This window comes from Pelobates fuscus, chromosome 2, assembly GCF_036172605.1.
Source record: "Pelobates fuscus isolate aPelFus1 chromosome 2, aPelFus1.pri, whole genome shotgun sequence".
Lineage (NCBI taxonomy): Eukaryota > Metazoa > Chordata > Amphibia > Anura > Pelobatidae > Pelobates > Pelobates fuscus.
Window position 1 is genome coordinate 203599603 of NC_086318.1, and position 13184 is coordinate 203612786.

Consider the following 13184-nt stretch of genomic DNA (forward strand, 5'->3'; position numbering starts at 1 on the left):
GGGCAGTGTCCTTCCAGGATTCACACTTGGGGATGCGGCCTATGTCACAGGGGTGTCAATCTGGGGTCCTTAATAGGCTGGTGTACCACATGTCTGTCACACACAGAACGAACAAAATAAAAATGTAAGCCTAATCAACAATTTTAGCACGTGTGGCATGCTGTTTCGCACATGGGGTATTCCGATTTAGATGCCCTTTGAGAGTAGGTCTCTGTGTTAAGCAGATAGATTGATGTGGCGTGGACCTGACTCCAAGGTTATGGCTTGGTTACTCAAAGAGGTAGGCACTTAATGATAATGTGTGGAGGTATATTGGAGCCTTATACGTGTGATCTCTGAAAGGATCGGGTTAGTGTGTTTCCCTGGGCTTGTGGTGCCAGGAGTTCAGGTATGGGGCTGTAGGAGATTATGACTAGCATAGTATATATTTTGTGATGAAATCTAGGGATCAGTTATTATGAACAATAGGGGCACATCTGTCAGTAGGCACCAGATTGGTGATCCGCACCCTGTTTTTTTTTTCCGTTTTTGTGTGTTTTCATCCGGTGTTAAAATTGGTAGGGGCAGGTTATGCTGTTACTAGGGACAATCAAGAAAAAAGAAAGAGGAGTGATGTCAGCAAAAAGAAAGGTTCTCTTGAATGGGGAGGTGAGATCTTTCTTGGTTCTGCTGGTCCTCAGGATCTATTATTTTATGTTGAAATAATGCATCTGGACGAGGGACATCTGCGGGCAGCGCCTTAGGTTTCGGGACCCTGTGGATGCAGTCCATGAGCAGCCTCTCTGTAGGCAAGTCGGGCTGGAGAGCACTGAGCAGGCCGTTGACATGAGCATGAAGATCGGCGGCACCACCCTTTTCCGGGATACCCTGTATACGGAGGTTATTGCGGTGGCCTCGGTCCTCCAAATCCGCCAGCTTGAAGTCGCAGGCATCTATGTGTGCTATAAGGCTGTCTACCTTAAAGGCCAGATAATTATGGGCCTCAGCTTGGTCCACCATCTTATCGATGTGGGATGTTCTGTTGGCCAGTTCGAGCACATCAGAGCGAAGCTCCCGGATAAAAGTCTGCAAGGTGAGTTGAAGTTTAGCTGACATGGCATCCAGCATTGTTTGTAGTATCCCTTTGGTGACGGGCATGTCTGCATCAGTAGAATCGGGCATTCGAGGTGAGTCGCCATCAGTAGATTATTTAAAGAAACAATCCAGGCACAATAAGCACAACAGCACTATGTAGTGGTTATGGTGCCATGAGTGCCGTAGTGCCCTCCCAAGGTAAGCTTTCAAACTGTTTAACAACTTACCTGGGGTCTGCCAGGATAGGGGCTGTATAAGGGGATAAGAGCAGTGGTGTGCGTGAGGGGTGCAGTGTGTGTACAGGATTGTATTGTGTTTGTGAAGGATGTAGTGTGTGTGTGTGTGTGTGTGTGTGTGTGTGTGTTTTTTTAGGGGCCATTGTGTGTGAAGGAGTACAGTGGGTGTATGGAGTGGCAATGTTATCTTTATGGAGGGGCAGTATGTGTGAGGATACAGTGTGTATAAAGGGGTAGGTTTAATCAAACCATTATTTTCAAACCAACAGGAATTGTCTTATACTGTCCCTCCTCCCAGGCAAAGGTAAGAAGGGAGGGGGATCAGTACAAGACAATTCCTGTTGGTTTTAAAATAATGGTTTAATAATAGTGGTCCAGGGGAGAATCCCTGGTGGGCCCAGTGGTAAGCGTGAACTCGAGCAACTCCTGAGGCTAGAGTTCACTCTCGCGGGATTTGGAGAGTGATGCCAAGCTCGCGAGAGGAGAACCCAGCTGAGCTGCTCCCTCACCTGCCGGCTGCCAGCATTAAACTGCTAGCGGGTCGGTGAGGGAGATCTCTAATCTCCTCTGCGGTACTTCAGAGCCGTCAGGGGAGAGTGAGGCACAGTACCCGGTGCTATAATCATAGTGCTGTGAACTGTGGTACACTGTTTTAGAAACGCTGTACTAGAGGAAAGGATGAGTTGCCTAGTTTTTTATATGCTTAATCAATTTTTTTTTATTTACTTTGAAAAATAGATGAAAAGCTTATTATTTTAAAAATGATCCTTTAAAATGAAAAGCGTATAAATGTGTTGCGCAGGAATGATGAGAATTGCAAATTTTCCAACTTCAGATATGCAAATAAGTAACACTAATTATTTTTAAGGATACTGCTTTCATGAAATATAGCATTGTATTTATGGCTTTGTGTTCTGTTGTTTTTTGTCATTTTATTTTATAAAATAGTAGTACAATTAATAATTGATGTGTTCTTTTATTGCTAGCCGGCTTCCTCAGGAGATGATCGAGCCATGTGCTTCACTTGTAGTGTTTGTTTAGTGTGCTGGGAACCTACTGACGAACCATGGTGAGTTGCCAAAGTGATTGTTTGCATTGGCACCTTTGCATTAAAAATAATAATGTTGAATAAATGAAAATAAAAAATAGCAACACAAAATATACATACTGTTTCGAGTATGTATGTTTGTGTCAGTGGTTCCCAAACCAATATTTAAGGCACCACAACTAGTCCAGGATTTTGGGATTACCCAGTTGTGTCTAGGGTGGTTTTTTTTTTTTTTTATTATTTAGTTTTTTTAAACACCTTAGAGGCAGCTGGGTAATTCCTAAATCCTGGACTGGTTTGGAAACCACTGCATTGGGTAATAATCATAATGTTAACCTCAAGGACCTTTAGCTCCTCAAACCCACACACTAAAATTGACCCAAGTATGTATGTTTAACCCCTTAACGCCGTTACGGCGTGCTATGCCGTCACGGGTTAAGTGGGCTTTAAAGCCGTTATGACGGCATAGCACACCGTAACGGCTTGCAGCCCCAGGAGGTAAGTTATACTTACCTCCGCCGCGATCCGCTTCGGGAGGACTGCCTCACAGCCCAGGCAGCCCTCCCACGGCAAATGAGGCCCCCGGGGGCCATGTGATCGCTCTCAAAGAGCGATCACATGGCCCTCTATAGCTGGCTGTGGATCTGCCAGCAGGGGGACTGTTTGAAATATCAGACAGTCCCCCTGCTGGTGGGTAGTATAAAAAATAAATAAAAGACAAGTGTAAAAATAAATTAAATATATTTTTATATATATATAATATGTATATATATTATATATATATATATATATAATATATATACATATTATATATATATGTAACGTCATACAAAGTGTATTTTAATATTATAAGTATATTAATATTAAAATACACTTAGAATGACGTTACATATATATAATATGTATATATATTATATATATAATAGATGTACATATATATATATATTATATATAAATACGTATAATTAAAATAATAAATACATTAAATAATAAAATAAATAAAATATTGAAATAAAATTTCATATAAATTATATATGCATATGTAATTTCATTCTAACTGTATTTTGTTATTAATATATATATATCGGTAACAAAATACACTTAGAATGACATTCTCTATATATATATATATATATATATATATATATATATATATATATATATATGAAATACAAATAACCGCAAATATATATATATATAGATAAATACATATAATTACATAAAAGATTACATTAGTATACACGTAGAATTTAAATACCTATAAATGCATATATATTAAAATTCTACATGTATATTTAAATAATCTTTTAACATAATTATGTGATTTGATTAATTAAAATTTGATTGACATGCATGACAACACAGGGAGAAAGTGCAGAGAATTTAATTCGCAAGCACTATATTTGACCCTGTAACTCTCCAAGACACCATACAACCTGTACATAGGGGGTACTGTTTTACTCGGGAGACTTCGCTCAACTCAAATATTCGTGTTTCAAACTGGTAAATTGTATTACAACGATGATATTTTAAGTAAAAGTGAAGTTTTTTGCATTTTTTACAAGCGAACTGCACTTTTATGGTCTATATTATTGTTGTAATATGTTTTACTGTTTTAAAACACTAATATTTGTGTTTAGTGAAGTCTCCCAAGAATAACAGTACCCCCCATGTACAGGTTTTATGGTGTTTTGGAACGTTAGAGAGTCACATATAAGGCTTGCATTTCATTTTTTTCACATTGAAATTTGCCAGATTGGTTATGTTGCCTTTGAGAGCGTATGGCAGCCCAGGAATGAGAATTACCCCCATGATGGCATACCATTTGCAAAAGTAGACAACCCGAGGTATTGCAAGTGGGGTATGTCCAGTCTTTCTTAGTAGCCACTTAGTCACAAACACTGGCCAAATATTCGTTTTTTGCTTTTTTCACACAAAAACAAATATGAACGCTAACTTTGGCCAGTGTTTGTGACTAAGTGGCTACTAAAAAAGACTAAACATACCCCACTTTCAATACCTTGGCTTGTCTACTTTTTCAAATGGTATGCCATTATGGGGGTAATTCTCATTCCTGGGCTACCACACCGTCTCAAAGGTAACATTACCAATCTGGCAAATTTCAATTTGAAAATGTAATGTTCTATATTTGACCCTGTAACTTTCCAAAACAACATAAAACCTGTTAATAGGGGGTACTGTTGTACTCGTGAGACATCGCTGATTACAAATATGTGCATTTTTTTTGCAGTAAAACCTAACAGTATTATGACATTCACAGTTAAAATGTCAGACGGAAATGCAAATTTAAAAAAAAATCTTATTTTCTCACATTTTTTTACTTTTATTCATAATAAATGATGTTCCATATATGAATAGTTAATGATAGATTAAAGCCCTGTTTCTCCTGAACAAAATTATATATAATAAGTGTGGGTGCATATAATTTGAAAGAGGGGAACTACGGGTGAACAGACACATAGCACAAATTCCAGTTTTTGTTTACGTTTTGTTTTGATCAGAACGTGCACTATTGACTCCGTCCTGAAGGGGTTAAGTTATGGGGCACAAATGCCGTGTTTTTTTTTTTTTTCTCCTGCTTCATGCAGCCTTCATCTTGAAGTAAGAAAGAGTGAATTAAAAAAACACAGTAATCTAACTTCACTATATCAGTTATTTTGTAGAGGTGTACATTTCAGTTAAACTATATAGTAAGCTGTTATCTTTTGTTTTTGTAAATTATTTAAAGTAATTTTTGTAAACTGTTATTGCTGTTTCTTTAAAGGAATAATCCAAGCACCATAAATACTACAGGGGTTATGATGCCAGTAGGGCCATGGTAAGTAGTCAAACCATTGCAGAAAAATTTGACAACTTTGCTCGGACCTGTTGGGCACCCTTGGCCGCATATCATGCATCTGGTCTTCTCTTTTTAGAAAATACTATTGACTCTACAGAACTAAGTAAGCTATGCAGGACCAGTCTTATTTACTGAGAACTCCTATCAGAGTGGCCTTGGCCATATTCAGTAGTCATTCAGATGAAGACCAGATGCATTGCGGACGCCTTGGAGACCCCAAGTTTGTTTCAAACCATACGTCAAGGTTTGACTACTTACCATGGTACTTACAGGCTGTAGTGATTATAGTGCTTGGAGTTTTTCTTACATTTATAATTTTTGTTAATTTTAAAATTAGCGTAAATGTTAATAAATGGCCACAGATATTTGTACTGCAGACTTAACCATAAGTTTAGTTGTTTTCATTTAAATGAAATGTATAATTTTAATACTGTGCCAGGGCTATTGTTTACAATTCTATGCTACAATGATTAAATAATTTCATACAGGTCAGAACACGAGAGGCATTCCCCAAACTGCCCATTTGTAAAAGGCGAACACACACAAAATGTACCCCTCTCCGTTACCCTTGCAACCTGTCCGGCACAATTTCCCGCCACAGATGGCACAGATAGAATATCCTGCTTTGGCGTTGGAAACTGTCCTCATTTTCTAGCTGCTGCAACAAAAAGAGGCAAAATCTGTGTCTGGGATGTGTCCAAACTCATGAAGGTAATTAATGTTATTAACTTGAATTACATACGTATATCTTAATTATGATTATTTCTGTGACAATTCCTGATTTATTTCCTTTTAAAGGTGCACCTGAAGTTTGAAGTGAATGCATATGATCCTGCGGTAGTACAGCTTTTGGTTGTTGCAGGAGACTCTGGTGCAGCAGTGGAGGCAAGGAGACCCACTTTAGCTTGGTTGGAAGATTCATCCAGTTGTTCTGATATCCCTAAACTAGAAGGAGACAGGTCAGTGTGTGTATACAATATAAAGCTGTACAATTGGTTGGGACAGAACCCAGATATTTAAATGGCAGAATCTTTATAAAGATAAGTCATTTTTATTATTCAATCTGTTCCAGGTCTATGAATATGGTTCTGACATTCAGAAGTAACCTTTTGTTCCTTTTTCTAATGCCCATACGCCTTGCACTACTGTTGTAAATTGTAAGTTAGGCCAAAATGTGAGTTCCAGAAAAGTGCCAGTTTCTTGTATTTTCACCCCATTAAATGCTATTTCATTGTTTAGTATGGTGAAGAGAGCATAGGATGTAAGTTTTAAAAGAAAAGCCCTAATTGTATTTCTCTGTTGCAAGGAGACAGCTGTCTAATAATTTATTGGGCATGTGCATTTAGGAACCTATTGGACAAATGCTGTGCACCATGCATTTTCCCCAGCAGAACCATATGGATGCATAAAGTGCAACCTACAACGTTAAATTAGATATTCACCAATACTAAAATTGATGAAGTGACAGTTACTCTTTAAAATGTATTGTGCAAAGGTACGCTCTGCTTCCATATTTTCCCTGCTGGGTGATGTGGATTGATATGTTGACCAGAGATTAAAGCTGTTCTTCTAAGGAAAAACTATAGAAGATCTATACAATCTGCAATGGTCACATTGGGTATGATGTCATTTTACCTTATCAATACTAATTTAATGTGTCTTTCGTTTTCTAAATCTTCCTTTCCATCTTTCTCGTAAATTTAGTGATGATCTTCTAGATGATTCAGACAGTGAAGAGCGTTCTAGATCTGACTCTGTTACAGGTAAGTGAATGTTTTTATTAACCCAAATAATTGTATGGGTTTTTTCTTTGTACATATTTAAAATGTAAAAAGTAGTATCTAAAATGACAAACCAAGAACTTGGTTAAAGCATCACTATAGAGTCTGGGAACACAATTCTGTATTCCTGACCCTGTTATGTTAAAATCACAACTTAGGTGGCATGCCCCCACTTAACCACCCTAGAAAGGGCTAAAATTTACCTTATTTCCCATGCCGTGAGGACCTGCCCGCACTGGCCCCACCCCTGATATTTGGCTGACATCAGAATTGGAGCAGTAGGAAAACACATCTATTATTAAGGACTTGTGTTATTTATCTATAGCTCTTTATACTCTATCTTGACTCTATTTTACAGCATGAAAACGTATGTTATACGCATTTTATATTCAATATTTGTATTAATGAACTGTAAGTAGACTTATTATGTGCGACTAGCATGGCCACTTGTCCGAAAGAAAGTAAATAATTCAGGAATTTCAACTATGACCGCATTTATTAGAGACCGTGCTTACCTGAAAAATGGAACATGCATTATTTAGCAAAATGCAGGTTTTCAAGCTCTTGTCTGGCAACATACATGAATCAATCTGTCACTATCATGAGGTGACGAGGTCCTTCTACAAACTTGCATAGTTTGGGTCTGAAATACTTGTGCACCAGCCGATGTAGTAGGTTGTCAGATGGGCTTTACTGACTGTATCCCCTAATGGCATTTATATATTGTAGTAGCATAACCAGCATTACTGTTTCACAAAATGTCTGACATTCTTGTTGTATTTTTAGGTCACCCTTCACAAAAGGAATCCCTGGAAATGAGTCTGGATATAACAGCCCTAAGCATTCTCCAACAGCCGGAAAAGCTTCAATGGGAGATTGTTGCAAATGTCCTAGAAGACACAGTTAAAGACTTGGAGGAGCTTGGAGCAAACCCTTCTTTAGTTGGTTGCAAAAGTGAAAAGACCAAGGAAAAACACTCTGAACAGCACAACATTCCCTTCCCTTGCCTATTGACTGGTGGTTTGTTAACATATAAATCCCCTACTTCTTCACCTACTAGTAGCAATTGTCGCAGGTCACTTGATGCTTTAAACAGGACTCCAGGAGAAAGCTCCTCAGAGCAGGGTTCAACTGACAACGAGTCTGGCACTAATTCTGACCTTAATTCTCCTTTGGTAAAACGAACTCTGCCTGTTTTGTTGCTATACAGCATCAAAGAGTCTGATGAAAAGGCAGGAAAGCTTTTTTCACAAATGAACAATTTAATGAGCAAAAGTTTACATGATGATGGGTTTACTGTCCCACAGATCATAGAGATGGAGTTGGATAATCAGGAGCAGTTGCTTCTTCAGGACCCACCAGTCACTTATATTCAGCAATTTGCTGAGGCCACTGCCAGTCTTGCTTCTCCAGATTCTGAGAAGTGGACAGCTATGGTCCCTAAGCCAGGAACCTTGGTACAGTGTATGAAACTGCCTAAATTTGCAGAGGAGGAGAACCTTTGTGTAGACTCTATCATTCCTTGTGCGGATGGAGTCCATCTTTTAGTAGGGTTACAAAAATGTCCTGCAGATTCTTTGAGTGCAATAAATCAAGTAGAGGCCTTGAATAATTTAAACAAATTAAATTCTGCACTTTGTAGCAGGAGGAAAGGTGAAGCAGAGTCAAGTCTCACTGCTGTGAATGGCACAAGCATCAATGTTATCCCTTGTGAATCTTCAACCAGCGTTCATGACCCATTAATTATTCCACCAGACCAGAGAAGAGTTAGTGGTGGCTACCTAGTTATTTACAAAATTAATTATACCACCAGGATTGTGACTTTAGAGGAAGAACCTGTCAAAATTTTACATATTAAGGACCCTCAGGATGCAGTTACCTCACTTATTTTGTTACAGCCAGACGTTTTGGATAATAGAGATGATGACTGTGAGGAGCCCACCGAAGAAGCACATTTAATTCCAAAAAATGTCAATGGAAAGGAGAAAAAAAGTGATTTGTGGAGTCTGGGCCACCTTGTGGTAACCACACAAGGAGGTTTTGTAAAAATCCTAGATCTTTCTACATTTGAAGTTATGGCTAAAGTGGACCCGCCTAAAAAGGAAGGTACAGAGGAAGTGGACCCCTTTGTGTCGGTTGTGTACTGCTCAGGGACTGACAGGCTCTGTGCATGCACAAAAGGTATGGATATGTATTCGAACACTGAATTTAGTATGCGCACAATAATTAAAGTGGCTCTGTCACCTCAAGCTTGCATTTTTCTTATTTCATCATTCCTTTTTCATAAACTGTTTTTCTTTTCTTCACTTCTGATCTTGTTAAAACATAAAATAAAGTCTTGCATATTTTTCCTTCACTTGACAATCTTGACAAATGGTGGGGCTTAAGACAAGCTCCACTTCCTTTTTTAAGTTAACAAAGGGTGTTGACCTTGCCTTAAAGGACCACTATAGACACCCAGTCCACTTCAGCTTAATGAAGTGGTCTGGATGCCAGGTCCATCTAGGGTTAACCCTGCCTGCTATAAACATAGCAGTTTCAGAGAAACTGCTATGTTTACATATGGGTTAATCCAGCCTCTAGTGGCTTTCTCATTGACAGCCGCTAGAGGCGCTTCTGTGCTTCTCACTGTGATTTTAACAGTGAGATGAAACCAGTGTTCATAGGAAATCATTGAGAATTCTTTCCTATTGACTGACAGAATGCGCGCGCGGCTCATGCCGGACATGCGCATTCAATGAAAGAGGGTGGAGAGTCCCCAGCGCTGGAGAAAGGGAAGCCTTTAATGCCTTCTTCCCCCTAGAGCCTGGCGGGAGGGGGCCATGAGGGTGGGGGGGGACCTATTAACACTATAGTTTGTTTTCCTGGCACTATAGTGGTCCTTTACGCTCCACTCTTTGTCAAGATTGTCAAGTGTAGGAAATATGCAGAAGAGAAAGTAGTCCCTACCTTGTCTTATGTTTTAAAGATAAATACTTCTGAAATGAAGAAAAGAGCATATTCTGAAAGAAGATGAGGAAACAATAGGAGAAAGGTAAGTTTGAGGTGACAGAACCACTTTAATACCGGATTTAAAATGTTCTGTGCTACCAACCAGACCATAATAGTTGCACACTACCCCAACACACTCACAGAGGTTGAATTTCTACTGGTATTGCTAGCTTTCACTTGCCAGGCTAATAGTTCTATTATATAATAATATATTCTATTTAATTGGCTTTACAGATTTGAGTGCAAAAGTCAATGGTTTGAAATGAAAACTATGTATTAAACAATGTTAAAGGAAAAAAATATCCCTTGCAAAAATTGTAAAGTGCTCAGAGACCACCAAAACACAACACAGACTTATAGGTGTTTGGTTGAACGTTAGAGTGCCATGAAGTTGCTGCTCGAGGCACCTCTGGGGGTTAAACCGTTCGATAATGATTTAACCCGTTGAGGTAAGAGTGCCTCCAGGGTCCTTTAAGCACCATAACTTAATTTAGACTTTTAAAGTATAGATAGTGTTAGGGAAACCTCTGCATAATTGAACTCAAGGAGCCATGCTAGGGGTAATCAGAAAGTGATCTTTTCTTGAATAGGAATTTTGGGAATGTTGGGGAATAAAAACATTAAAATCCAATGTGGATGGATGTTGTACTCTCCAGATGTCCAAAAGATTGTGAGTTGAAATGTTGAGAATATTAGATGTCATTCCTAGACTGACAAGATTTTGTACACTCCTGAACCTTCCTGTTCATGGTTGGAGAACCAATTGCATTGCATTCGCCACCGGTAATGTGGAAAGGTGGGTCAAGAACGTTTGCCAAAATGACGGTTTTGAAGTATGGGTCATATAAAGAGCAAAAGGTGATGCTAACAGACTCAATTTTCCCAGTCAGTGACCGGAATAGGCCTTCAGTGTCCTTAGACATAGATAAACCAGTAAGGGGACAGGAAGAACGTAACTATAGCTACTCCTTTTGTTTTAGTGGCTAACGAGTTTGCTTAAAAAACAATGTAGTGTCCTCATTATGGGTTTATATGCCTGCTATGTCTGTGCCCTATGGAGGAGGCTATATCTTTTGATGGGAGTATTGAGGCACTTAGCATTAATGAAGATGCATTTTAGTTTGAGACATTAAGAGATAAGATCATATAAGCTTGAGTATAGCCACTCTGAATATAGAAGAGAAAGGGAGAAGAAAAAAGTAAAGAAGGAGGGGTGAGCCCGAGCAAAAAAGAGAAGTTACGTAATGAGAATGTAGAGAAACTCTGGTCTTATACCTGAAGCCAGTGTAAGCTCCATTTCTGAAGAAGTGCAAAACTCTAGCAGTAGGCAGGAAAAGGGTGTCAATGTCGACAGAGACGCAATCAGTTATACCATTAAAGGACCACTATAGGCACCCAGACCACTTCATTCAGCTGAATGAAGTGGTCTGGGTGCCAGGTCCTCTTAGTTTTATCCCTGCAGCTGAAAAAATAGCAGTTTCAGAGAATCCAGCCTCTAGTGCCTGTCTCACTGACAGCCATTAGAGGCCACTTCTGCGATTCTCACTCTGAAAATCACAGTGAGAAGACGCTGGACGTCCATAGGAAAGCATTGAGAAATGCTTTCCTATGGGCGGTTTGAATGTGCGCGCGGCTCTTGCATGCGCATTCAGCGCCAACGTCGGCAGAGGGAGCAGAGTTACCCAGCGCAGCGAGCCTGGCGCTGGAAAAAGGTATGTGTTTTAACCCCTTCAGGGCTGTAGCCCTGCGGGAGTGGGACCCTGAGGGTGGGGAAGACCTATTAACACTATAGAGCCAGAAAAATGAGTGTTTTCCTGGCACTATAGTTGTCCTTTAACCCCTTAAGGACACATGACATGTGTGACATGTCATGATTCCTTTTTATTCCAGAAGTTTGGTCCTTAAGGGGTTAAAGAAACCCAATACTTAGTGGTAAACTCTGAGGGAGAGAGGATGGTCATGAGGGTTAGTCAAAACAGAAACTTGGGGGAATAACAAAAGTGGTACAGCGATGTGTAGATTTACAATATATGTGAGCAGTACTAAAAAGGAAAGCCATCATCCTAGTAAGGATAATAAAACTATCTTTATTAAGGTGGGGTAGGTAAAGAGATTCTAGTGCATATTCATAAGGGGGCATGCAAGAAATGGGAATTAAAATATAAGGGGAGGTGTAAAGATACCCAGAATGTAATGTCATAATTGACTTCCCAAGAGAAGTAAAGGATAGAAAAAGTAGAATACAGAATTGGAGTTATCACCATACCTATTCCACAGAAGAGGGAGATGAGTAGGTAGCAGCTATCAGCAGGATGACATTATGGTGTTCTTACATTGTAAGCTTGTTACCAATTTAGTGTTGAGGTATATTGTGGTGTAGGGAGCTATCAATTCATTGATTGATATGAAACCCATTTGTAAAAACAGCCATAAAACAAGTAAATGGATGAGTGGACTAAACACGCTAACCTTTGTAAGCTAAATATGTAATGTAATGTAATGGAGAATAAGTTCAACCTTGCAAGTTAAACGGACATTATGCAGTAATGAAAACAAAATGGAAGGTAGTAGTATGAAGTCTAAAATATGCATTAGTTGTGTTGCCTCATTGATGTCAACAAGTGGGCTGAGCAGATGAGGACCAGCAGTCATCCCAGTGCAACAGGATTATAACCCAAGGGCACTGTACCTTCCCCACACAATACTGAACAGTAGTGTTGAAAGCAACAAAATTGTGTGCAAAATATCATTTTCTGGTGAGGCTCGGAGGAAACACACACACACACACACACACACACAAAAAAAAACAACAACACACACAGGGTTACTCCAGACCCCTAAACAACTTTAACTTGCTGAAAAGCTTTGTGTAAAGAGTGTGTCCTCTTTTTTTCATTTAGCAAAAAGTGCACATTTTAATAAAAATTTTAACTTTTATAAATTAACCTTATTACACCCTTTGCTTTCAAGCAGACAACAAATAATTGTTACCCTTGCGGACAAAGACTTTAAAAGGGTGTCCCCAGGTGTACTGCATTCTTTGTGTGAGTAGTGGAAGCTCATGCCGTTTGTGCAGGGTACTAGGTGTGAAGCCCTGGAAACAATGGCACTGGATGGGCATCCACTTGTAGGAAAGAAATCACGTTATGTGCGCTTAAGTGCCTTCTTGACAAGAAAGTATTGTGGTTGGGTTG

The 13184-nt window shown here is 39.2% G+C and overlaps 1 protein-coding gene across 1 annotated transcript in view; it reads left to right on the forward strand.

The window, feature by feature from the left end:
- Window positions 1–13184, forward strand: part of BIRC6 (baculoviral IAP repeat containing 6) — a 305550-nt gene that overhangs the window by 57620 nt on the left and 234746 nt on the right. The window contains exons 6-10 of the mRNA XM_063443109.1: window positions 2297–2379; window positions 5707–5929; window positions 6017–6177; window positions 6923–6981; window positions 7786–9180. Coding sequence (XP_063299179.1) covers window positions 2297–2379; window positions 5707–5929; window positions 6017–6177; window positions 6923–6981; window positions 7786–9180 — 1921 coding nt within the window. The remainder of the gene's footprint in view (window positions 1–2296; window positions 2380–5706; window positions 5930–6016; window positions 6178–6922; window positions 6982–7785; window positions 9181–13184) is intronic.